This window comes from Ascaphus truei, chromosome 20, assembly GCF_040206685.1.
Source record: "Ascaphus truei isolate aAscTru1 chromosome 20, aAscTru1.hap1, whole genome shotgun sequence".
Classification (NCBI taxonomy): Eukaryota; Metazoa; Chordata; class Amphibia; order Anura; family Ascaphidae; genus Ascaphus; species Ascaphus truei.
Window position 1 is genome coordinate 25,212,394 of NC_134502.1, and position 26,504 is coordinate 25,238,897.

The 26,504-nt window shown below is 57.3% G+C and overlaps 1 protein-coding gene across 1 annotated transcript; it reads right to left on the minus strand.

Moving 5' to 3' along the window:
- FARSA (phenylalanyl-tRNA synthetase subunit alpha) lies at positions 1 to 26,149 on the minus strand. Its single transcript, XM_075577505.1, has 13 exons — positions 25,916 to 26,149; positions 24,638 to 24,775; positions 18,302 to 18,400; positions 16,634 to 16,752; positions 14,928 to 15,020; positions 13,428 to 13,556; positions 11,720 to 11,835; positions 7,018 to 7,102; positions 6,503 to 6,602; positions 5,369 to 5,534; positions 3,533 to 3,610; positions 1,796 to 1,910; positions 1 to 1,268 (listed from the first exon to the last, which is right to left on the minus strand). Exons 1-13 carry the CDS (start codon positions 26,144 to 26,146, stop codon positions 1,163 to 1,165), a joined length of 1,575 nt encoding a protein of 524 aa, XP_075433620.1. The 5' UTR covers positions 26,147 to 26,149; the 3' UTR covers positions 1 to 1,162.
- Positions 26,150 to 26,504: the final 355 nt, after the last annotated feature.

A 26,504-nucleotide genomic window follows, 5' to 3' on the forward strand; every position in this document is an offset into this window, starting at 1 on the left:
TACATTTAGTTTTTTTTTATTTCTTTATCCCGGAGCGGGAGGGAAAAGTGCTCGATAACGCAGGAGGGGAGAGATTCCCCTTCTCGGAAAGCTTTGTCCTGCCCGGCGGGAGCGGGAGACGCGAGTAGCGAGTAGCGAGTAGCCGTGTGATCGATATGATAGAAACGCACACGCGGCGGGAGATTGGATGGAAGTGTGCGGAGCGCAGGTCGGCGGGACGCGAGCGCCGTTATACTCGCAGCATGCGAGGGTTCTGCTGATCGGAGCTGGGGGTGCAGGGGGCGCCCAGCTCGAACCCGGCCGGTTCTGCCGCGCAACGGGCGGCTGTGTGAACACAACTCCGCAGCACAAACACAACGCCAAGGGTTCACCGGGCCGTGATCCGGAGCTGGGGGTGGATACGCGGGGCAACGGGAGGGGCTATATGGGGCAATAGGAGTTATTGGGCAATAGGAGGAGTTATAGGGAGGAGTTATAGGGAGGAGTTATAGGGAGGAGTTATAGGGAGGGGTTATATGGGGCAATATGAGTTATTGGGCAATAGGAGGAGTTATAGGGAGGGGTTATATGGGGCAATAGGAGGAGTTATAGGGAGGGGTTATATGGGGCAATAGGAGTTATTGGGCAATAGCAGGAGTTATAGGGAGGGGTTACATGGGGCAAGAGGAGGAGTTATAGGGAGGGGTTATATGGGGCAATAGGAGGAGTTATAGGGAGGGGTTATATGGGGCAATAGGAGGAGTTATAGGGAGGGGTTATATGGGGCAATAGGAGGAGTTATAGGGAGAGGTTATATGGGGCAATAGGAGGAGTTATAGGGAGGGGTTATATGGGGCAAGAGGAGGAGTTATAGGGAGGGGTTATATGGGGCAATAGCAGGAGTTACAGGGAGGGGTTATATGGGGCAATAGCAGGAGTTACAGGGAGGGATTATATTTAAACATAACAGGTCTGAAGGTTGCTAACAGTCTGTGTCAAAAGCAGGACACACTTCATTAACAAATATGTTGCTTGTGACTACGCTGTAATAGGAAATGCATGGATCTTATGCTGCGGATCAGAATAAATACCCCAGGAGCTTGGTACACGGCTCCCTATGTTCCCCTAAAGACAAAGATTCAGGGGGACCGTGAAGCCTGTGCCGCCCCCCCCCCCCCCCACGTTACGAATCCAGTCGGCATATGGGGCCGTCGTAAACCATCTGCAAGTTCACTTTGTGCCCCACCAGCTCCCGGATGTTATTAATTCCGTATTTGATCATGGTCGGCCTTGAGAAAAGGGGAAAAAAATAATAATATATATAGATTATTATTACTTTAGGATAAGCGTCACTGATAAGTCTCTTTGACGTCGGCATGAAAAACAGCACTGTGCTGCCTGCTTGCACGAGCGTCGCCAGGGGCAGAAGCACTCTAACAACTGCCCCTGCTTGGCAACCCCCGGGGCTTAAGTAACCACTTCAGTCCTGGGCCCCTGGGAAAGTGCGTGGCCATAAAATGTGGACACACTACAACAGGCTTTGGGCCTACCAATTTAAGGCTGGATAATCTGCTATAACCCTTTGAGTGCCGGACGGGTCATAATGCCTTTGTGCCACCGCCTTGCCCTTATTAAGGGTCACATGAAACCCACCCCCACCCCCCCCCCAGTCTTCACCAGTGACCGCGGTGGCCATTTTGGAAGAAACAAAAGAGGCGTCCTCCATTTTCTCTCTGGTTAGATAGCAATCCAACTCCTCCCCCCCTCCCCCGTGACGTAGTAACCGCGGCCCAGAGCGATCCAACCTTAGGCTCACCTTTCCAGAGACAGCCCCCACGCGATGACGGACACGTCTTCCGGCAAACCCATAGGCAACAGCAGTTCCGGCCGGAAAACACCGGAATTGCCGACCTCCACCCACTTCTTCAAACCTGAGACACACCGGGGGGGTGAGGGGAGGGGGGAGGGGGTGAGGGGGAGAGGGGGAGAGAAACACTTAATATTATGGAGAGACCCTTCATGGGAAATCAGTAAGACCAGAACTTCGTTTAAATTGTAGTGCCTGCTACTGATTCTCTCCCTGTAGTGTACCTGTGTCCCTCTGTATATTAGAGTGTAAGCTCTGCGGGGCAGGATTCCCTTCTTCCAATGGTTCCTCCTCTCCCTGTATTGTATCTGTGTCCCTCTGTATATGAGAGTGTAAGCTCTGCGGGGCAGGATTCCCTTCTCCAATGGTCCCTCCTCTCCCTGTATTGTATCTGTGTCCCTCTGTATATGAGAGTGTAAGCTCTGCGGGGCAGGATTCCCTTCTCCCAATGGTTCCCCCTCTCCCTGTATTGTATCTGTGTCCCTCTGTATATGAGAGTGTAAGCTCTGCGGGGCAGGATTCCCTTCTCCAATGGTCCCTCCTCTCCCTGTATTGTATCTGTGTCCCTCTGTATATGAGAGTGTAAGCTCTGCGGGGCAGGATTCCCTTCTCCAATGGTCCCTCCTCTCCCTGTATTGTATCTGTGTCCCTCTGTATATTAGAGTGTAAGCTCTGCGGGGCAGGGTTCCCTTCTCCCAATGGTTCCTCCTCTCCCTGTATTGTATCTGTGTCCCTCTGTATATGAGAGTGTAAGCTCTGCGGGGCAGGATTCCCTTCTCCAATGGTCCCTCCTCTCTCTGTATTGTATCTGTGTCCCTCTGTATATTAGAGTGTAAGCTCTGTGGGGCAGGATCCCCTCCTCCCAATGGTCCCTCCTCTCCCTGTATTGTATCTGTGTCCCTCTGTATATTAGAGTGTAAGCTCTGCGGGGCAGGATTCCCCTCTCCCAATTGTTCCTCCTCTCCCTGTATTGTATCTGTGCCCCTCTGTATATTAGAGTGTAAGCTCTGCGGGGCAGGATTCCCTTCTCCCAATGGTCCCTCCTCTCCCTGTATTGTATCTGTGTCCCTCTGTATATTAGAGTGTAAGCTCTGCGGGGCAGGATTCCCTTCTCCCAATGGTTCCCCCTCTCCCTGTATTGTATCTGTGTCCCTCTGTATATTAGAGTGTAAGCTCTGCGGGGCAGGATTCCCTTCTCCAATGGTCCCTCCTCTCCCTGTATTGTATCTGTGTCACTCTGTATATTAGAGTGTAAGCTCTGCGGGGCAGGATTCCCTTCTCCCAATGGTTCCCTCTCCCTGTAGTGTATCTGTGTCCCTCTGTATATTAGAGTGTAAGCTCTGCGGGGCAGGATTCCCTTCTCCCAATGGTTCCCCCTCTCCCTGTATTGTATCTGTGTCCCTCTGTATATTAGAGTGTAAGCTCTGCGGGGCAGGATTCCCCTCTCCCAATGGTTCCTCCTCTCCCTGTATTGTATCTGTATCCCTCTGTATATTAGAGTGTAAGCTCTGCGGGGCAGGATTCCCCTCTCCCAATGGTTCCTCCTCTCCCTGTATTGTATCTGTATCCCTCTGTATATTAGAGTGTAAGCTCTGCGGGGCAGGATCCCCTCCTCCCAATGCTTCCTCCCCTGTGTGTATTCCTCTGTAGATTAGAGCGTCAGCTCTGCAGATCAGGACTCCTCACCTTCGTGGTAGCTAAACACTTCCATACTGGGCTCCGTGTAGGGGTTGTAAGCCGGTTTGAAACGCAATTTCGTGATTCCTACAACAAAAAGAGAACGATCATTATCTTTACATTTCGATACCAAAAGACTCAAACATTACACTGGGCAATTTGCACTCACAGCCCTCCCCCCAACCCCCCCCCCTCACAGCCTCCCCCCCACGCCCCCCTCACAGCCTCCCCCCCTGCCTGCTCACCTCACGGCTCGCGCCCCCCCTCCCCCCCACTCGGCTCAGGCGTCATATGACATTGCGGGGTCACGAGACGTCACGTGACCCAGTTGACGCCGGTTACCACGACAACGCACCGCCGAACACCAGCTAGGAGAAGCTGCAGAGGCCTCCCGCTGTCCCCCCCCCCCCCCCCCGGCATTTAATTTAAGTGCCTTGGGGGCGAGCGCAGCCCCCCCCCCCCCCTGTAAATTCTCCGCCACACACTTTGCGCACCCCTGGTGTACGTGAAGAGGGGACGATACAACCCCAAACCCAGCTCGCTGCTCCCGGGAGCCCGTGTCGCTGTATTGCATTAGGGTACGAGTGGGCAACTCCAGTCCTCAAGGGCCAACAACAGGTTAGAAGGATATCCCTGCTTCAGCACAGCAGTCGAAAACTGAGCCACCTGTGCTGAAGCAGGGACAGCCTGAATACCTGACTTGCTGATGGCCCATTGAGGACTGTAGTTGGCCAGCCTTTGACTGAGCCACTGATGGATATCCCTGCTTCAGCACAGGTGGCTCATTGTAACCTGACCTGTCGGAGGCCCGATAATTCTTGTGTAGTTCTTGTGTGTTATCTTGTGTCGGCGGTTGCATGGCACACCCCCGGATCTCTCACAACATTTGGCTGCCCCGATTCCCCCTGCGTGCAAACATGGCGGTGGGAAGCCGCCAGGCGTGCGTCCAGATGCCGACACCCACCCCTCTCCCCTGATTGGTCAGACAGAGCCTGCCATTTTCTGCAGACGCACGACGAGGGGTTCGGTCCGGCCAGGCTTCCTTTATACAAGCAATCCCACCCGGTTTTAATTGTTTCTTATTATTATTTTATTACACCGGGTTGAAGCAGGGGGTCTCCGGAGCTGAACCCCATTACTTTCATTTCTGGGGACCCCCCCCCAGCCTCCCACGAGAACCCTGGACTGGCTACCGACACCCACTACGAAGGCAAGTAAAAAAAAAAAGGAAAAATAATTTGAACAGCCAGCTTTTATTGTCTCTTTACGGCCGGAGACCTGGCCCCGCTGGGAGGCGGGGACCCCGATAACCCCTTAGAAGCGGGGTGCCCGCGGTTTGGTTGCAGGCCAGACGGTGGCAACGTGAACAGACCAATGAGCGACACCGGGTCATTACATCGGGGACCAATCCGAACTGGGATGTGTGGCTAGGCCCGGTACTGAGGGGGCGGTGAGAGGGAGAGGTATACAGAGGGGGCGGTGAGAGGGAGAGAGAGAGGTATACAGAGGGGGAGAGATATACTGAGGGGGGGGGGGGGGGTGAGAGGGAGAGATATACTGAGGGGGGGATGAGAGAGAGAGATATACTGAGGGGGGGATGAGAGGGAGAGATATACTGAGGGGGGGATGAGAGAGAGAGAGATATACTGAGGGGGGGATGAGAGGGAAAGATATACTGAGGGGGGGATGAGAGGGAGAGATACTGAGGGGGGGATGAGAGGGAGAGATATACTGAGGGGGGGATGAGAGAGAGAGAGATATACTGAGGGGGGGATGAGAGGGAGAGATATACTGAGGGGGGGGATGAGAGGGAGAGATATTCTGAGGGGCGCCAGGGGAACATACCAAGCTTGTTGAAGAACTCCTTTAAAACGCCCATGAGGTCTCCCAGAGTTAATCCGTAATCTGCCACCACTCCCTCAATCTGGTGAAACTCGGCTAAGTGAGTGGCGTCCAGAGTCTCGTTCCGGAACACGCGGTCAATGGAGAAATACTTCACAGGGGTGAACTCCTGCAGGGGAGAGAGAGGCGTGTGTGAGAGAGAGAAAGAGGGAGAAAGAGGGAGAGAGAAATGTGTGTGAGAGAGAGAAATGTGTGTGAGAGAGAGAGGGAGACGTGTGTGAGAGAGAGAGAGAGAGACGTGTGTGAGAGAGAGAAATAGGGAGAAAGAGGGAGAGAGAAATGTGTGTGTGTGAGAGAGAGAGAGACGTGTGTGTGTATGAGAGAGGGAGATGTGTGTGTGTGTGTGTGTGAGTGAGAGAGAGGGAGACGTGTGTGTGTGTGTATGTGTGAGACGTGTGTGTGTGTGTGTGTGTGAGACGCGCGCGTGTGTGTGTGTGTGAGATGGAGACGTGTGTGTGAGAGAGATGGAGACGTGTGTGTGAGAGAGAGGGAGACGTGTGGAGAGAGACAGAGAGAAAGAGAGAGAAAGAGAGAGATAGAGAGAGGGAGGGAGACGTGTGTGTGAGAGAGACACAGAGAGAGAGAGAGAGAGAGAGAGAGAGAGAGAGAGAGAGAGAGAGAGAGAGGGAGGAGAGAGAGACGTGTGTGTGTATGAGAGAGGGAGATGTGTGTGTGTGTGTGAGTGAGAGACAGGGAGACGTGTGAGGCGTGTGTGTGTGTGTGAGATGGAGACGTGTGTGTGAGAGAGAGGGAGACGTGTGTGAGAGAGACACAGAGAGAGAGAGAGAGAGAGAGGGAGGCGTGTGTGAGAGAGAGAGGGACGTGTGTGAGAGAGAGGGACGTATGTGAGAGAGAGACACACACACAGAGAGAGAGAGAAGGAAAGACGTCAAATCTGGCCTATTTTAAAACCTCGGCCCATCGGAATGGGAAATAATAAAACGTGGCTCAGACAGACGCTATTACTCTGCAGAACTAGCGTTCGGGACACGGATTTACCCAACCTCACCGCACGCAGAGGTTTTATATTACACAGGTCAAAGGTCAGTGAACATGGCTGCTCCGGGCAGTGTTTACCTGCTGAGCGAGTTTGTACAGCATCCGGGCGCTGACCGCCGTGGTGTGAGTCCGGAGCAGGTTCTTCTGGGCGTCGAGGATACTCCAAGCGTATTTGTAACTGCAGAGGAAGGAGCAGGACTGTAATGGTGTGGTGAGCCTGTCCCAACAGGGACGGTGACGCAGACAGGAGGGAGCTATGGGGCACGGAGTCTGTCCCTCCCCCGCAGGGTGACACAGTGACACAGACAGGAGGGAGCTATGGGGCATGGAGTCTGTCCCTCCCCCCGCAGGGTGACACAGACAGGAGGGAGCTATGGGACATGGAGTCTGTCCCTCCCCCCACAGGGTGACACAGTGACACAGACAGGAGGGAGCTATGGGACATGGAGTCTGTCCCTCCCCCCGCAGGGTGACACAGTGACACAGACAGGAGGGAGCTATGGGACATGGAGTCTGTCCCTGCCCCCGCAGGGTGACACAGTGACACAGACAGGAGGGAGCTATGGGACATGGAGTCTGCACCTCTCACTTACCCCTGCGAGCCATATCCCCCCTCCGAATGAACCTTCTTCACCCGCTCAAGATAATCCATAGGAAATTGTGTTGCGTCCGCGGGATCTTAAAGTGAACATCAGACTGATGTTATTCATGGTGAAACCCCCATACATCTTATGTACAGATCTACAACCAGGGCACACGCGAGAACACAGGGAGCTAGGGATGTATCCCAAAGCAAACATTGCAAGGACAACATTTATTGTACACAGAGTGTTATATACACAGGCAAAATACAGGGCAAGCGAGAAGAAACCACCAAGCTTCACCGTGCGTCCTTCCAGAAGAAGTGGCAAGAACGTCCATGAAGAATGGGACGGCTCCCGGGGAAGAGGGAATTACAGCCGAGATCCTGAGAGAAGCCGGGGAAGAAGTAGAGAAAATCCCGGCAAATCTCTCCACGTGCGGCCTGAAGAACAGGAAAATGCCAGAGCCGTGGTGTAATGGCAGAGGTATCCTCATCCACAAGGAAGGAGGCACAGACGTCCTCAGGAACTACAGACCCAGCAGCCCACTTCCAATCACTTACAAGGGTTTTATGAAGATACTGCACTCGCTAGTCAGCCGGCAACAGACCCCGGACTTCGCCAAGCCTGGAGAACGTGCCGGATTTCCCAGGGGATACAACACAATGGGCCACATCCAAAGTGATTTCCCCAAGAAATGAATAGGATATACCACCCGGCTTAGGATTCGTAGATTAGGAAAAGTATTTGATTCTGTCTACCCCTCAGCGGGCCTAGAAGCATTAAGACAAAGTGTTGCAGAAGCGAATGTTGATATTATGAGGAACATTTATGAGAATCCCACATCAACCGTTAGATTACATGAACATACAAGCAAGATGAGGATCAGCGAGGGAGCGCGGCCGGGAGGCACCGCGTCACCAGGATCAGCGAGGGAGCGCGGCCGGGAGGCACCGCGTCACCAGGATCAGCGAGGGAGTGCGGCCGGGAGACACCGCGTCGCCAGGATCAGCGAGGGAGTGCGGCTGGGAGACACCGCGTCGCCAGGATCAGCGAGGGAGCGCAGCAGGGAGACACCGCGTCACCAGGATCAGCGAGGGAGCGCGGCCGGGAGACACCGCGTCGCCAGGATCAGCGAGGGAGTGCGGCCGGGAGATACCGTGTCACCAGGATCAGCGAGGGAGCGCGGCCGGGAGACACCGCGTCACCAGGATCAGCGTGGGAGTGCAGCCGGGAGACACCGCGTCACTAGGATCAGCGAGGGAGTGCGTCCGGGAGACACCGCGTCACCAGGATCAGCGAGGGAGTGCGGCCGGGAGACACCGCGTCGCCAGGATCAGTGAGGGAGTGCGACCGGGAGACACCGCGTCGCCAGGATCAGCGAGGGAGTGCGGCCGGGAGACACAGCGTCACCAGGATTAGCGAGGGAGTGCGGCCGGGAGACACCGCGTCGCCAGGATCAGCGAGGGAGTGTGGCCGGGAGACACAGCGTCACCAGGATTAGCGAGGGAGTGCGGCCGGGAGACACCGCGTCACCAGGATCAGCGAGGGAGTGTGGCCGGGAGACACAGCGTCACCAGGATCAGCGAGGGAGTGCGGCCGGGAGACACCGTGTCACCAGGATCAGCGAGGGAGTGTGGCCGGGAGACACAGCGTCACCAGGATCAGCGAGGGAGCGCGGCCGAGAGACACCGCGTCGCCAGGATCAGCGAGGGAGTGCGTCCGGGAGACACTGCCTCACCAGGATCAGCGAGGGAGCGCGCCGGGAGACACCGCGTCACCAGGATCAGCGAGGGAGTGCGGCCGGGAGACACCGCGTCGCCAGGATCAGCGAGGGAGTGCGTCCGGGAGACACTGCCTCACCAGGATCAGCGAGGGAGCGCGCCGGGAGACACCGCGTCACCAGGATCAGCGAGGGAGTGCGGCCGGGAGACACCGCATCACCAGGATCAGCGAGGGAGTGCGGCCGGGAGACACCGTGTCACCAGGATCAGCGAGGGAGTGCGGCCGGGAGACACCGTGTCACCAGGATCAGCGAGGGAGTGCGGCCGGGAGACACCGTGTCACCAGGATCAGCGAGGGAGTGCGGCCGGGAGACACCGTGTCACCAGGATCAGCGAGGGAGTGGGAGACACAGCGTCCCCAAAGCTTCTCAATGCAACACCAGAAGAATTGTTCAAGACATTAGATTGGGAAGAAAAGACTTCAAGATCAACGGTGAATATTTGAGTCCCCCTACAATTTGCAGAGGACATTGTTATCTTTACCACAAGCCCAGGAGACCTCCAGCAACAAATCGGAGAACTCGCCGAAGCAAAGTGAGGAAGTGGCCTCCATACGAGTCTCAGCAAAGGGATGTTCAACACGTGTCCCGTCTGCAAAGACTGAAACTAATGGAATAGAACTAGAAGTTGAAGACTATGTCTACCTTGGCCGGCGAGTAACAAAGGACGGGAACATTTGGAATTAAATCAACAGGAGAATGAAGATGGGACGGACGTGCGTTTGTAAGAAACAAGACAATCTTACCAGGGAACCTCCCACTGCGCCTCAAGAGGAAAGTGTGTGACCCGTGTACCCTGCCCGCGCTCACGTATGGGTGTGACTCGTGTCTCCTGCCCACGCCCATGTATGGATGTGACCCGTGTCTCCTGTCCGCGCTCACGTATGGGTGTGACTCGTGTCTCCTGTCCGCGCTCGCGTATGGTTGTGACATTTGGACCCTAAATGTGAAGATAATTCAGAAGGTTCAGACAACGTAAAGAAGTATGGAGAGATGCATGCTGGGTATTACCCTGAGAAACGGGAAATAGAATGGATGGGTTCGAAACCAAACAAAAGTCTGCGACATCATCACAAGTGGGAAAAAATTAAAATGGCGCAGGGTCCAGCATATCGCAAGAAGAAATGACCATTGTTGGAAAAAGATGGAACTCAACTGGATTCCAAGAGAGATGAAAAGACCAAGAGTAAGATGGGAGGATGAGATGGGAGCGTGTGTGGGAGCGACGTGGAGAAGAGAGGCTGTAACCGCAGGACCTGGGAGATCACTGGGGAGGCTTCATCCAGCAGTGGGGAGACACGGGCTGGAGAGGATGGGGTGAGGGAATGTGTGGGAGCGACGTGGAGAAGAGAGGCTGTAACCGCAGGACCTGGGAGATCACTGGGGAAGCTTCATCCAGCAGTGGGGAGACACGGGCTGGAGAGGATGGGATGAGGGAATGTGCGGGAGCGACGTGGAGAAGAGAGGCTGTAACCGCAGGACCTGGGAGATCACTGGGGAGGCTTCATCCAGCAGTGGGGAGACACGGGCTGGAGAGGATGGGATGAGGGAATGTGTGGGAGCGACGTGGAGAAGAGAGACTGTAACCGCAGGACCTGGGAGATCACTGGGGAGGCTTCATCCAGCAGTGGGGAGACACAGGCTGGAGAGGATGGGATGAGGGAATGTGCGGGAGCGACGTGGAGAAGAGAGGCTGTAACCGCAGGACCTGGGAGATCACTGGGGAGGCTTCATCCAGCAGTGGGGAGACACGGGCTGGAGAGGATGGGATGAGGGAATGTGTGGGAGCGACGTGGAGAAGAGAGACTGTAACCGCAGGACCTGGGGGATCACTGGGGAGGCTTCATCCAGCAGTGGGGAGACACGGGCTGGAGAGGATGGGATGAGGGAATGTGTGGGAGCGACGTGGAGAAGAGAGACTGTAACCGCAGGACCTGGGAGATCACTGGGGAGGCTTCATCCAGCAGTGGGGAGACACAGGCTGGAGAGGATGGGATGAGGGAATGTGCGGGAGCGACGTGGAGAAGAGAGGCTGTAACCGCAGGACCTGGGAGATCACTGGGGAGGCTTCATCCAGCAGTGGGGAGACACGGGCTGGAGAGGATGGGATGAGGGAATGTGTGGGAGCGACGTGGAGAAGAGAGGCTGTAACCGCAGGACCTGGGAGATCACTGGGGAGGCTTCATCCAGCAGTGGGGAGACACGGGCTGGAGAGGATGGGATGAGGGAATGTGTGGGAGCGACGTGGAGAAGAGAGGCTATAACCGCAGGACCTGGGAGATCACTGGGGAGGCTTCATCCAGCAGTGGGGAGACACGGGCTGGAGAGGATGGGATGAGGGAATGTGTGGGAGCGACGTGGAGAAGAGAGACTGTAACCGCAGGACCTGGGGGATCACTGGGGAGGCTTCATCCAGCAGTGGGGAGACACGGGCTGGAGAGGATGGGATGAGGGAATGTGTGGGAGCGACGTGGAGAAGAGAGACTGTAACCGCAGGACCTGGGAGATCACTGGGGAGGCTTCATCCAGCAGTGGGGAGACACAGGCTGGAGAGGATGGGATGAGGGAATGTGCGGGAGCGACGTGGAGAAGAGAGGCTGTAACCGCAGGACCTGGGAGATCACTGGGGAGGCTTCATCCAGCAGTGGGGAGACACAGGCTGGAGAGGATGGGATGAGGGAATGTGTGGGAGCGACGTGGAGAAGAGAGGCTGTAACCGCAGGACCTGGGAGATCACTGGGGAGGCTTCATCCAGCAGTGGGGAGACACGGGCTGGAGAGGATGGGGTGAGGGAATGTGTGGGAGCGACGTGGAGAAGAGAGGCTATAACCGCAGGACCTGGGAGATCATTGGGGAGGCTTCATCCAGCAGTGGGGAGACACGGGTTGATGATAATACACACACACACACACAGAGAGGTAAGCGACTGACCCAGTATGAAGAACGTGTCATGTTGATCTCTCGCCGGGTGCTGCTGAGGCTGGAAAAGGGCGTCGAAGTTCCAGAACGAGCTCTCGACGAAATTATTCGTGGGCATTTCTGTGAAGCTGGGACATGGGAGGGAAAGGACTAATTAGTCGGCCGCTCGTTAACCAAAGCGGTCGTTAGTCACACGGGAAGCAGCGACTGATGGAAGTCTGTGTTCCCAACAAGAAGAGGACAATAGTTTCATCTCTCACAGGATACAATGACTAAGAGGGACGGAAGCTCAGTAACGGAGACCATTTGAACGGAGAAGTGGACCGGGATTACATTTTGAACTGTTCCAAGAAATATTGGTCTGTTCCTCCTCTCCCCCCCCCCCCCCCCCCATAGAGGAGGACGGTGGAGAGAGAGGATGGGAAAGAAGGGGGGGGGTGGAGTGAGAAGGAGAAAGGGGTGGGGGTGGAGAGAGAAGTGGGAAGGGGTGGAGAAAGAAGGAGAAAGGGGTGGTGGTGGAGAGAGAAGGGGAAAGGGGTGGTGGTGGAGAGAGAAGGGGAAAGGGGTGGGGGTGGAGAGAGAAGGGGAAAGGGGTGGGGGTGGAGAGAGAAGGAGAAAAGGGTGGTGGTGGAGAGAGAGAAGGGGGAATGGTGGGTATGGAGAAGAAAGGAGGGGAAAGAAGGGGGGGGTGGAGAGAGAAGGGGGAAGGGATGGGGGTGGAGAGAGAAGGGGGAAGGGATGGGGGTGGGGAGAGAAGGGGGATGGGGGTGGAGAGAGAAGGGGGAAGGGGTGGGGGTGGAGAGAGAAGGGGGAAGGGGTGGGGGTGGAGAGAGAAGGGGGAAGGGGTGGGGGTGGAGAGAGAAGGGGGAAGGGGTGGGGGTGGAGAGAGAAGGGGGAAGGGGTGGGGTTGGAGAAAGAAGGGGGAAGGGGTGGGGGTGGAGAGAGAAGGGGGAAGGGGTGGGGGTGGAGAGAGAAGGGGGAAGGGGTGGGGGTGGAGAGAGAAGGGGGAAGGGGTGGGGGTGGAGAGAGAAGGGGAAATGGGGTGAGGGTGGAGAGAGAAGGGGGAAGGGGTGGGGTGGAGAGAGAAGGGGGAAGGGGTGGGGTGGAGAGAGAAGGGGGAAGGGGTGGGGGTGGAGAGAGAAGGGGGAAGGGGTGGGGGTGGAGAGAGAAGGGGGAAGGGGTGGGGGTGGAGAGAAGGGGGAAGGGGTGGGGGTGGAGAGAAGGGGAAATGGGTGGGGGTGGAGAGAGAAGGGGTGGGGGTGGAGAGTGAAGGGGAAATGGGTGGGGGTGGAGAGAGAAGGGGAAAAGGGTGGGGGAGGAGAGAGAAGGGGTGGGGGTGAAGAGAGAAGGGGAAAGGGGTGGGGGTGGAGAGAGAAGGGGTGGGGGTGGAGAGAGAAGGGGTGGGGGTGGAGAGAGAAGGGGAAATGGGTGGGGGTGGAGAGAGAAGGGGAAATGGGTGGGGGTGGAGAGAGAAGGGGAAAAGGGTGGGGGTGGAGAGAGAAGGGGTGGGGGTGGAGAGAGAAGGGGTGGGGGTGAAGAGAGAAGGGGAAAAGGGTGGGGGTGGAGAGAGAAGGGGGAAGGGGTGGGGGTGGAGAGCAGGGGAAAGGGGTGGTGGTGGCGAGAGAAGGAGAAAGGGGTGGGGGTGGAGAGAGAAGGGGTGGGGGTGGAGAGAGAAAGAGAAAGGGGGGGCTTGGATTCGGGGGGTAGCTGCGTTACTCACCCCATCTCCAGGAAGATCTGGCGGAATTGCGTGCGCACTTTCATCAGCGGGTGCAGGTGCCCCGACTCCGGCATCACGCCCAGCGCGTTAAAATTATACGCTTTAAACTTCTTATCTCGCCAGGAACCGCTGAGGAGGAGGAGGGAGGGAGGAGGGAGAGAGGAGGGAGAGAGGAGAGAGGGAGGGAGAGAGGAGGGAGGGAGGGAGAGAGGAGGGAGGGAGAAGGGAGAGAGGAGGGAGAGAGGAGAGAGAGAGGAGGGAGAGAGGAGGGAGGGAGGAGGGGGAGAGGAGGGTGAGAGGAGGGAGGAGAAAGGGAGACGGACAGAGACAGAGAAGGTGTACGGCAGCAGAGGAAGGAGGAAAAATGAGGAGAGAAAGGAATTAGCTATATGAACATAATATAGGCATGGGGTCTGTCCCTCCCCCCGCAGGGTGACACAGACAGGAGGGAGCTATGGGACATGGAGTCTGTCCCTCCCCCCGCAGGGTGACACGGTGACACAGACAGGAGGGAGCTATGGGACATGGAGTCTGTCCCTCCCCCCGCAGGGTGACACAGACAGGAGGGAGCTATGGGACATGGAGCCTGTCCCTCCCCCCGCAGGGTGACACAGTGACACAGACAGGAGGTAGCTATGGGACATGGAGTCTGTCCCTCCCCCCGCAGGGTGACACAGTGACACAGACAGGAGGGAGCTATGGGACATGGAGTCTGTCCCTCCCACCGCAGGGTGACACAGGGACACAGACAGGAGGGAGCTATAGGACACGGAGTCTGTCCCTCCCCCCGCAGGGTGACACAGACAGGAGGGAGCTATGGGACATGGAGTCTGTCCCTCCCCCCGCAGGGTGACACAGTGACACAGACAGGAGGGAGCTATGGGACATGGAGTCTGTCCCTCCCCCCGCAGGGTGACACAGTGACACAGACAGGAGGGAGCTATGGGACACGGAGTCTGTCCCTCCCCCCGCAGGGTGACACAGTGACACAGACAGGAGGGAGCTATGGGACATGGAGTCTGTCCCTCCCCCCGCAGGGTGACACAGTGACACAGACAGGAGGGAGCTATGGGACATGGAGTCTGTCCCTCCCCCCGCAGGGTGACACAGTGACACAGACAGGAGGGAGCTATGGGACATGGAGTCTGTCCCTCCCACCGCAGGGTGACACAGGGACACAGACAGGAGGGAGCTATAGGACATGGAGTCTGTCCCTCCCCCCGCAGGGTGACACAGACAGGAGGGAGCTATGGGACATGGAGTCTGTCCCTCCCCCCGCAGGGTGACACAGTGACACAGACAGGAGGGAGCTATGGGACATGGAGTCTGTCCCTCCCCCCGCAGGGTGACACAGTGACACAGACAGGAGGGAGCTATGGGACATGGAGTCTGTCCCTCCCCCCGCAGGGTGACACAGTGACACAGACAGGAGGGAGCTATGGGACATGGAGTCTGTCCCTTCCCCCGCAGGGTGACACATGACATACCCCCTCCATATACCTGGCGATCATCTCTGGCGTTAGGTCCGTCTCTTGCTTGGCGATGCTGGTGCTGAATCCGCTCCCCTTCGTCACCCAGTACGTTTTAACCGTCCTAAAACCCACACACAAGATCCCACTTAATATCAGCACGACATCCGGCGGACCACGGACACTCGCTCCCTAAGGAGGTCCCCCCATTACACTGCATGTCCCCCATACTCCGTGCCGACCAGAAGCGGCAGATTCATTCAGCGCACAGATCAGCGCACAACTCCCATTGACGCGATGCGCCCGATGGACCTTCTCATATGTAGCTTATGGAGGAGAGCAACACCACCCTCTAGTGTACGAACTGGGGAATTGCACGTCTACTGTGTTATTTCCCCCATACAATATATGAACTTTCGAGAGAGACCTCCCCCGGTCACCGAGAGAGACCTCCCCCGGTCACCGAGAGAGACCTCCCCCGGTCACCGAGAGAGACCTCCCCCGGTCACCGAGAGAGACCTCCCCCGGTCACCGAGAGAGACCTCCCCCGGTCACCGAGAGAGAGACCTCCCCCGGTCACCGAGAGAGAGACCTCCCCCAGTCACCGAGACAGAGACCTCCCCCAGTCACCGAGACAGAGACCTCCCCAGGTCACCGAGAGAGAGACCTCCCCCAGTCACCGAGAGAGAGACCTCCCCCAGTCACCGAGAGAGAGACCTCCCCCAGTCACCGAGAGAGAACTCCCCCAGTCACCGAGAGAGACCGCCCCCAGTCACCGAGAGAGACCTCCCCCAGTCACCGAGAGAGACCTCCCCCAGTCACCGAGAGAGACCTCCCCCAGTCACCGAGAGAGACCTCCCCCAGACATCGAGAGAGACCTCCCCCAGTCACCGAGAGAGACCTCCCCCAGTCACCGAGAGACCTCCCCCAGTCACCGAGAGAGAGACCTCCCCCAGTCACCGAGAGACCTCCCCCAGTCACCGAGAGACCTCCCCCAGTCACCGAGAGAGACCTCCCCCAGTCACCGAGAGAGACCTCCCCCAGTCACCGAGAGAGACCTCCCACAGTCACCGAGAGAGACCTCCCACAGTCACCGAGAGAGACCTCCCCCAGTCACCGAGAGAGACCTCCCACAGTCACCGAGATTGACCTCCCCCAGTCACCGAGAGAGACCTCCCCCAGTCACCGAGAGAGATATATTATTTCCATACAGCGTTCCCCCTCTCTTCTCTGCCAGTGTCCAGCCCGATTCTTAGGCCTCGGGCATGGTCGGCGCTTAGGCGCTGACCCGCGCTGCTGCTCGGCAGTGAGCCCCTGCAGCAGCAATGAGAGCGGCTTTAGCAGGGGGCTCGCGCACGCTTACGCAGGCGTTGCGGAAGCGTGGGTTTTAAGAAAATGTTAAGTGTTGGCGCTCACGGGAGCGCAGGGCCAGTCACGTGAGCGGATCGCCCAATGAGGGCGAACCTGCTCCGTGACGTCACAGGCCCCCCCGCCGACACGCCCCCGGACGGCACGCGGTCCAAGGCCAGGGAAAGCACCCGCTTTCCCTCAGCGCGCCTCCGCCCGCCTTTATTTTAAGTTGAATTATTTAGTATGGTTTAATTACAAATATTAGGGGGTTTTTTGCTCGGGGTTTTGGTACATTGCAACGTTCAGCCTCGTAGGGATGAAGGGACACCTCTGGGGTGACGCAAGTTGGCGTCTCCCACTTCATAGGCCAGTGGCTGTAGGACTCACACTTCGTTGAGAAGTTTCCTCTTCTTCAGCTCGCCCCGCTCTTTCTCGCTGATCTGATCGGCCTTTTCCTGCAGGATCAGCGAGAGTTTCTCCTTCACTGCGTCTACTACGGACGCCACCTGCGTGAGGGAGAGAGGGGAGAGCGTGAGGGAGAGAGAGGGTGAGGGGGAGAGAGGGGAGAGAGAGTGAGGGAGAGAGAGGGGAGAGAGAGTGAGGGAGAGAGAGGGGAGAGAGGGTGAGGGAGAGAGAGGGTGAGGGAGAGAGAGGAGAGAGAGGGGAGAGAGGGTGAGGGAGAGAGGGTGAGGGAGAGAGGGTGAGGGAGAGAGGGTGAGGGAGAGAGGGTGAGGGAGAGAGCGGGTGAGGGAGAGAGGGTGAGGGAGAGAGCGGGTGAGGGAGAGAGCGGGGAGAGAGCGTGAGGGAGAGAGAGGGGAGAGAGGGTGAGGGAGAGAGAGGGGAGAGAGGGTGAGGGAGAGAGAGGAGAGAGAGGGGAGAGAGGGTGAGGGAGAGAGGGTGAGGGAGAGAGGGTGAGGGAGAGAGGGTGAGGGAGAGAGCGGGTGAGGGAGAGAGCGGGTGAGGGAGAGAGCGGGTGAGGGAGAGAGCGGGTGAGGGAGAGAGCGGGGAGAGAGCGGGTGAGGGAGAGAGCGGGGAGAGAGCGTGAGGGAGAGAGCGGGGAGAGAGCATGAGGGAGAGAGAGGGGAGAGAGCGTGAGGGAGAGAGAGGGGAGAGAGCGTGAGGGAGAGAGAGGGGAGAGAGCGTGAGGGAGAGAGAGGGGAGAGAGCGTGAGGGAGAGAGAGGGGAGAGAGCGTGAGGGAGAGAGAGGGGAGAGAGCGTGAGGGAGAGAGAGGGGAGAGAGCATGAGGGAGAGAGAGGGGAGAGAGCGTGAGGGAGAGAGAGGGGAGAGAGCGTGAGGGAGAGAGAGGGGAGAGAGCGTGAGGGAGAGAGAGGGGAGAGAGCGTGAGGGAGAGGGGAGAGAGCGTGAGGGAGAGGGGAGAGAGCGTGAGGGAGAGGGGAGAGAGCGTGAGGGAGAGGGGAGAGAGCGTGAGGGAGAGAGAGAGAGGGGAGAGAGCGTGAGGGAGAGAGGGGAGAGAGCGTGAGGGAGAGAGAGGGGAGAGAGCGTGAGGGAGAGAGAGGGGAGAGAGCGTGAGGGAGAGAGGGGAGAGAGAGTGAGGGAGAGAGAGGGGAGAGAGAGTGAGGGAGAGAGAGGGGAGAGAGCGTGATGGAGAGAGAGGGGAGAGCGTGAGGGAGAGAGAGGGGAGAGCGTGAGGGAGAGAGAGGGGAGAGAGCGTGAGGGAGAGAGAGGGGAGAGAGCGTGAGGGAGAGAGAGGGGAGAGAGCGTGAGGGAGAGAGAGGGGAGAGAGCATGAGGGAGAGAGAGGGGAGAGCGGGAGAGAGGGGGGGCAGAGGAGACAGAAGTGGGGAGACAGAGGGGTGAAGAGAGAAGAGGGGGAGGAGAGAGGGAGAGGGGGGGAGGGGAGGAGAAAAGGAGGGAGAGAGGGAGGGAGAAAACAAGAGGGGAGAGCAAGAAAGAGGGGAGTGAGGAGGGGAGAGAAAGAGGCGCAAAGATGGGGGAGAGAAAGAGGCGCAAAGATGGGGGAGAGAAAGAGGCGCAAAGATGGAGGAAGACAGGGAGAGGCGTGTGCTGATAAAGGGAGGGGTTCCTCACACTCACCGCAGGGAAGACCCGGGGCCCGCCCGCCGCCGACTTATCCAGGCGGATCCAGCGGTTAGACATGGCCTTACTGAAGCCGATCTTCCCTATCGGCAGCTTCTGCAAGACATGGACGGGGCGGTTATAGAAAGGAGGTCCGTGACACGTATGGGTGTGACCCATGTATCCTGCCCGCGCTCATGTATGGGTGTGACCCGTGTATCCTGCCCGCGCTCACGTATGGGTGTGACCCGTGTATCCTGCCCGCGCTCACGTATGGGTGTGACCCGTGTATCCTGCCCGCGCTCACGTATGGGTGTGACCCGTGTATCCTGCCCGCACTCATGTATGGGTGTGACCCGTGTATCCTGCCCGCGCTCACGTATGGATGTGACCCATGTATCCTGCCCGCGCTCACGTATGGGTGTGACCCGTGTATCCTGCCCGCGCTCACGTATGGGTGTGACCCGTGTATCCTGCCCGCGCTCACGTATGGATGTGACCCATGTATCCTGCCCGCGCTCACGTATGGGTGTGACCCGTGTATCCTGCCCACGCTCACGTATGGGTGTGACCCGTGTATCCTGCCCGCGCTCACGTATGGGTGTGACCCGTGTATCCTGCCCGCGCCCACGTATGGGTGTGACCCGTGTATCCTGCCCGCGCTCACGTATGGGTGTGACCCGTGTATCCTGCCCGCGCCCACGTATGGATGTGACCCGTGTATCCTGCCCGCGCTCACGTATGGGTGTGACCCGTGTATCCTGCCCGCGCTCACGTATGGGTGTGACCCGTGTATCCTGCCCGCGCCCACGTATGGATGTGACCCATGTATCCTGCCCGCGCTCATGTATGGGTGTGACCCGTGTATCCTGCCCGCGCTCACGTATGGATGTGACCCATGTATCCTGCCCGCGCTCATGTATGGGTGTGACTCGTGTATCCTGCCCGCGCTCACGTATGGGTGTGACCCGTGTATCCTGCCCGCGCTCACGTATGGGTGTGACCCGTGTATCCTGCCCGCGCTCACGTATGGATGTGACCCGTGTATCCTGCCCGCGCTCACGTATGGATGTGACCCATGTATCCTGCCCGCGCTCACGTATGGGTGTGACCCGTGTACCCTGCCCGCGCTCACGTATGGGTGTGACCCGTGTACCCTGCCCGCGCTCACGTATGGGTGTGACCCGTGTACCCTGCCCGCGCTCACGTATGGATGTGACCCATGTATCCTGCCCGCGCTCATGTATGGGTGTGACCCGTGTATCCTGCCCGCGCTCACGTATGGGTGTGACCCGTGCATCCTGCCCGCGCTCACGTATGGGTGTGATCCGTGTACCCTGCCCGCGCTCACGTATGGGTGTGATCCGTGTATCCTGCCCGCGCTCACGTATGGATGTGACCCGTGCATCCTGCCCGCGCTCACGTATGGGTGTGACCCGTGTATGCTGCCCGCGCTCATGTATGGGTGTGACCCGTGTATCCTGCCCGCGCTCACGTATGGGTGTGACCCGTGTACCCTGCCCGCGCTCACGTATGGATGTGACCCGTGTATCCTGCCCGCGCTCACGTGTGGGTGTGATCCGTGTATCCTGCCCGCGCTCACGTATGGGTGTGACCCGTGTATGCTGCCCGCGCTCACGTATGGATGTGACCCGTGTATGCTGCCCGCGCTCACGTATGGGTGTGACCAGTGTATCCTGCCCGCGCTCACGTATGGATGTGACCCGTGTATCCTGCCCGCGCTCACGTATGGATGTGACCCGTGTATCCTGCCCGCGCTCACGTATGGGTGTGACCCGTGTATCCTGCCCGCGCTCACGTATGGATGTGACCCGTGTATCCTGCCCGCGCTCACGTATGGGTGTGACCCGTGTATCCTTCCCGTGCTCACGTATGGGTGTGACCCGTGCATGCTGCCCGCGCTCACGTATGGGTGTGACCCGTGTATCCTGCCCGCGCTCACGTATGGGTGTGACCCGTGTATCCTGCCCGCGCTCACGTATGGGTGTGACCCGTGTATCCTGCCCGCGCTCACGCATGAATGTGACCCGTGTACCCTGCCCACGCTCACGTATTGGTGTGACCCGTGTATCCTGCCCGCGCTCACGTATGGGTGTGACCCGTGTATGCTGCCCGCGCTCACGTATGGGTGTGACCCGTGTACCCTGCCCGCGCTCACGTATGGGTGTGACCCGTGTATCCTGCCCGCGCTCACGTATGGGTGTGACCCGTGTATCCTGCCCGCGCTCACGCATGAATGTGACCCGTGTACCCTGCCCACGCTCACGTATTGGTGTGACCCGTGTATGCTGCCCGCGCTCACGTATGGGTGTGACCCGTGTATCCTGCCCGCGCTCACGTATGGGTGTGACCCGTGTATCCTGCCCGCTCTCACGTATGGGTGTGACCCGTGTATGCTGCCCGTGCTCACGTATGGGTGTGACCCGTGTATCCTGCCCGTGCTCACGTATGGGTGTGACCCGTGTATCCTGCCCGCGCTCATGTATGGGTGTGACCCGTGTATCCTGCCCGTGCTCACGTGTGGGTGTGACCCGTGTATCCTGCCCACGCTCACGTATGGGATGTGACCAGTGTATCCTGCCCGCGCTCACGTATGGATGTGACCCGTGTATCCTGCCCGCGCTCACGTATGGGTGTGATCCGTGTACCCTGCCCGCGCTCACGTATGGGTGTGATCCGTGTATCCTGCCCGCGCTCACGTATGGATGTGACCCGTGCATCCTGCCCGCGCTCACGTATGGGTGTGACCCGTGTATGCTGCCCGCGCTCATGTATGGGTGTGACCCGTGTATCCTGCCCGCGCTCACGTATGGGTGTGACCCGTGTACCCTGCCCGCGCTCACGTATGGATGTGACCCGTGTATCCTGCCCGCGCTCACGTGTGGGTGTGATCCGTGTATCCTGCCCACGCTCACGTATGGGTGTGACCCGTGTATGCTGCCCGCGCTCACGTATGGATGTGACCCGTGTATGCTGCCCGCGCTCACGTATGGGTGTGACCCGTGTATCCTGCCCGCGCTCACGTATGGATGTGACCCGTGTATCCTGCCCGCGCTCACGTATGGGTGTGACCCGTGTATCCTGCCCGCGCTCACGTATGGATGTGACCCGTGTATCCTGCCCGCGCTCACGTATGGATGTGACCCGTGTATCCTTCCCGCACTCACGTATGGATGTGACCAGTGTATCCTGCCCGCGCTCACGTATGGGTGTGACCCGTGTATCCTGCCCGCGCTCACGTATGGGTGTGACCCGTGTATGCTGCCCGCGCTCACGTATGGATGTGACCCGTGTATCCTGCCCGCGCTCACGTATGGGTGTGACCCGTGTATCCTGCCCGCGCTCACGTATGGATGTGACCCGTGTATCCTGCCCGCGCTCACGTATGGATGTGACCCGTGTATCCTTCCCGCACTCACGTATGGATGTGACCCGTGTATCCTGCCCGCGCTCACGTATGGGTGTGACCCGTGTATCCTGCCCGCGCTCACGTATGGGTGTGACCCGTGTATCTTGCCCACGCTCACGTATGGGTGTGACTCGTGTATCCTGCCCGCGCTCACATATGGGTGTGACCCGTGTATCCTGCCCGCGCTCACGTATGGGTGTGACCCGTGTATCCTGCCCGCGCTCACGCATGAATGTGACCCGTGTACCCTGCCCACGCTCACGTATTGGTGTGACCCGTGTATCCTGCCCGCGCTCACGTATGGGTGTGACCCGTGTATCCTGCCCGCGCTCACGTATGGGTGTGACCCGTGTATGCTGCCCGCGCTAACGTATGGGTGTGACCCATGTATCCTGCCCGCGCTCACGTATGGGTGTGACCCGTGTATCCTGCCCGCGCTCACGTATGGGTGTGACCCATGTATCCTGCCCGCGCTCACGTATGGGTGTGACCCGTGTATCCTGCCCGTGCTCACGTATGGGTGTGACCCGTGTATGCTGCCCGCGCTCACGTATGGGTGTGACCCGTGTATCCTGCCCGCGCTCACGTATGGGTGTGACCCGTGTATCCTGCCCGCGCTCACGTATGGGTGTGACCCGTGTATCCTGCCCGCGCTCACGCATGAATGTGACCCGTGTACCCTGCCCACGCTCACGTATTGGTGTGACCCGTGTATCCTGCCCGCGCTCACGTATGGGTGTGACCCGTGTATGCTGCCCGCGCTCACGTATGGGTGTGACCCGTGTACCCTGCCCGCGCTCACGTATGGGTGTGACCCGTGTATCCTGCCCGCGCTCACGTATGGGTGTGACCCGTGTATCCTGCCCGCTCTCACGTATGGGTGTGACCCGTGTATGCTGCCCGTGCTCACGTATGGGTGTGACCCGTGTATCCTGCCCGTGCTCACGTATGGGTGTGACCCGTGTATCCTGCCCGCGCTCATGTATGGGTGTGACCCGTGTATCCTGCCCGTGCTCACGTGTGGGTGTGACCCGTGTATCCTGCCCACGCTCACGTATGGATGTGACCCGTGTATCCTGCCCGCGCTCACGTATGGATGTGACCCGTGTATCCTGCCCGCGCTCACGTATGGATGTGACCCGTGTATCCTGCCCACGCTCACATATGGGTGTGACCCGTGTATCCTTCCCGCGCTCACGTATGGGTGTGACTCGTGTATCCTTCCCGCGCTCACGTGTGGGTGTGACTCGTGTATCCTTCCCGCGCTCACGTATGGGGGTGACCCGTGTATCCTGCCCGCGCTCACGTATGGGTGTGACCCGTGTACCCTGCCCGCGCTCACTTATGGGTGTGACCCGTGTATCCTGCCCGCGCTCACGTGTGGTTGTGACCCGTGTATCCTGCCCGCGCTCACGTATGGATGTGACCCGTGTATCCTGCCCGCGCTCACATATGGATGTGACCCGTGTATCCTGCCCGCGCTCACGTATGGATGTGACCCGTGTATCCTTCCCGCGCTCGCGTATGGATGTGACCCGTGTATCCTGCCCGCGCTCGCGTATGTGTGTGACCCGTGTATCCTGCCCGTGCTCACATATGGATGTGACACTTGGACCCTAAATGCGAAGATAATTCTGAAGCTTCAGACAACGGAGAGAAATATGGAGAGATGCATGCTGGGTATTACTCGGAGAGACGGGAAATATAATGAATGGGATCGAAACCAAACAAAAGTCTGTGACATCATCACACGGGTGAGGACATTGAAAAGGCGATTGGCCGGAGTTATTGCAAGAAGAAATGACCATCGTTGGACAGAGAAGGAATTCAACTGGATTCCAAGAGAGATGAAAAGACCAAGATGACGACACAAAGTAAGATGGGAGGATGAGATGAGAACGTGTGTGGGAGCGACGTGGAGGAGAGAGGCTGTAACCGCAGGATCTGGGAGATCACTGGGGAGACTTAATCCAGCAGTGGGGAGACACGGGCTGGAGAGGATGGGGTGAGGGAATGTGTGGGAGCGACGTGGAGAAGAGAGGCTGTAACCGCAGGATCTGGGAGATCACTGGGGAGACTTAATCCAGCAGTGGGGAGACACGGGCTGGAGAGGATGGGATGAGGGAATGTGTGGGAGTGACGTGGAGAAGAGAGGCTGTAACCGCAGGATCTGGGAGATCCTTGGGAAGGCTTCATCCAGCAGTGGGGAGACACGGGCTGGAGAGGATGGCCATCGGGTCCTTGTGATTTTGAAGACTTTGTTGTCTGCATACATCTTCTCTTCGCTGTGAAATAACACTAGATCATTTGCAAGACTAAATAGTGGGATCTTCTTCCACGAGCCGATGGACTAGAAGAGCCATCCTCTCCAGCCCGTGTCTCCCCACTGCTGGATGAAGCCTCCCCAAGGATCTCCCAGGTCCTGCGGTTACAGCCTCTCTTCTCCACGTCACTCCTACACATTCCCTCATCCCATCCTCTCCTGCCCTTGTCTCCCCACTGCTGGATGAAGCCTCCCCAGTGATCTCCCAGGTCCTGCGGTTACAGCCTCTCTTCTCCACGTCGCTCCCACACGTTCCCATCCTCCCATCTTACTTTGGGTCGTCGTCTTGGTCTTTTAATCGCTCCTGGAATCCAGTCGAGTTCCGTCTCTGTCCAACGATGGTCATTTCTTCTTGCGAAATATACACACACTAGCTGGAAAAATCCACTCGTCCCGGACAACTGGACTAATGTCGGGGACATGTGCACGTAGGCTTCTGTAGAACGTCTTCCGAAGGCGAGCTGTTAAGTCACCGCTCTGCTTCCCGAAGCTGCGACCCATAATGCTTTGCCCACACCATAAGTGGAAGAATTATTTTCTCGTGATATTTAGCCATGGGCTCAGACAGTAAGGAGGGTCCCTCCTCCCCCTCTGCACTCACCATGAGCTCGCTCTGTGGCAGCCCCTCTTGGGGCAGACAGTAGAAGACTCTGGCCTCATGGCTGCCCTCCCGAGCGATCTCTTCCCCCTCGGGGCTCAGCTCCCAGCGCCTGCCGGATCTCTGCTCCGCCTCGATTAGCTGTGGGGAGGGAACAATACCAATCAACGCAAAATATTGGAAAGAGATCAATATATTGGAAATGGGCAAATGATCAGAGGATTGGAGATAGATCTTCCTGGGCAGTTTTATCAGCCCCCCCCCCTGCCCCCCATCGGCAATAGATCAATGTATTGCTAATAGACCCACGTATTGGTTATTGACCAATGGATTGGCTAGTGATCAACACTCATATAGCATCATCCGGTCCACTCATCAATAGCAATCAACCATAATATTGCAAATAGGCCTATGTATTGACAACAGATCAATGTATCAGCTATTGATTATACTGTTGTTTTAATACCTGGATAGCTTTGATTACTATATTGGCTATTGATTCTTCTACTGATCCTTGATCTCTCTGCTATCAGCACCCTCTTGTATTGATAAATATATTACTAATGCATTTATATTAATCACTGTATTGGCTTTATCCAAGCATTGATATTAGTTATGCTGCCTACTAAACATTGTACAGTATTAGTTATGGATTACTGCATGTACTATTGGTTAAACTGTTTATTAATCATGGTATTAGTTATTGATTGTCCTACTGTTATTGTATCAGTTATTGATAGTTGTATTTAGTACTGGTTATTCTGTATAGATTATCCTTGTTGTGGATGAACCGTGCATCAGGTATTGCATCAGTGAATAATACCTGTATTGGCAGTTACCCAACTGGTTATATATTACCCCATTGGTTACTGATTACTGCATTGGCTACAGATTATTTTAGCAATTATTGATCACTGCATTGGCTATAGATTACCCTATCGGTTAATAATCACTGCATTGACTATAGATATTAGTGATTGATCACTTCATTGGCTATAGTTTACCCTACTGGTTATTAATCACTGCATTGGCTATATTTTACACTATTAGTAATTGATCACTACATGGGCTATAGATTACCCTATCAGTAATTGATCACTGCATTGGCCATAGATTACACTATTGGTTATTGATCAGTGCATTGGTTATAGATTATCCCATCTATTATCGATCACGGTCATGACTGTAGATAATCCCCGTTAGTTGTGGGTCTCCCTCATTCCCTGTGTCACTTATTGCGTCACTTATTGCGTCAGCCGCTTCCTCCCAGCCTCCTCTCACCTCCCCCAGGGACTGCAGGCTCTTCACAGCCCCCACCACCTGCTGGTGATCCAGGCCCAGCTCCGCCGCCAGCTCCAGGCTGTGCAAACCCCCGCAGCCCACATCCTGCAGCCGCTGGAGAAGCAGCTCTGACACCGGATTATCCGCCATGCTGCCGGCTTCTCTCACTGCTTCTGCGCCGACCTCACCCGGAAGTGGCTCACATGTCGATTGAAGCTCCACGTCAGCCATCTTGGTACTCCGCGGTTCGGCTGACAGGCAGTCGTCGGTCAGCCATCTTGCTTCTCTCACCGTAGTGGCTTTTCCTCGGTCAAGTCATATGTCAGCCGTCTTGCTACCCTCACAGTCTCGGCTGCAGGAAGTCGTCATGCCGGCCATGTTGCTACTCATGATTTCAGGTTATTCCAAGGTGCTTGAAGCCAGGTGTTCGCCATATTGCTACTCCACAGACACACTATTTACCAGTGCAGTCTTCCCAATGAATGAGATTGGGTCACGACATGGTAAAATCAATAAAGCCCGTTAGTATGTTTTTTTTTTTTACAATGTTAACAGGATTTAATTCTTTTTGGAAAGGGTATGCTGGATC

Bases quoted from the DNA above. Each gene is read 5' to 3' on its own strand.
- FARSA (XM_075577505.1), bottom strand. From the start codon at position 26,146: ATGGCTGACGTGGAGCTTCAATCGACATGTGAGCCACTTCCGGGTGAG. The intron at 3,611-5,368 runs GTATGTTCCCCT...TTTTTGTTGTAG, and splicing joins GGAGTTCTTCAACAAGCTTG to GAATCACGAAATTGCGTTTC. The intron at 1,269-1,795 runs GTGAGCCTAAGG...CCTTTTCTCAAG, and splicing joins TGGGGGCTGTCTCTGGAAAG to GCCGACCATGATCAAATACG.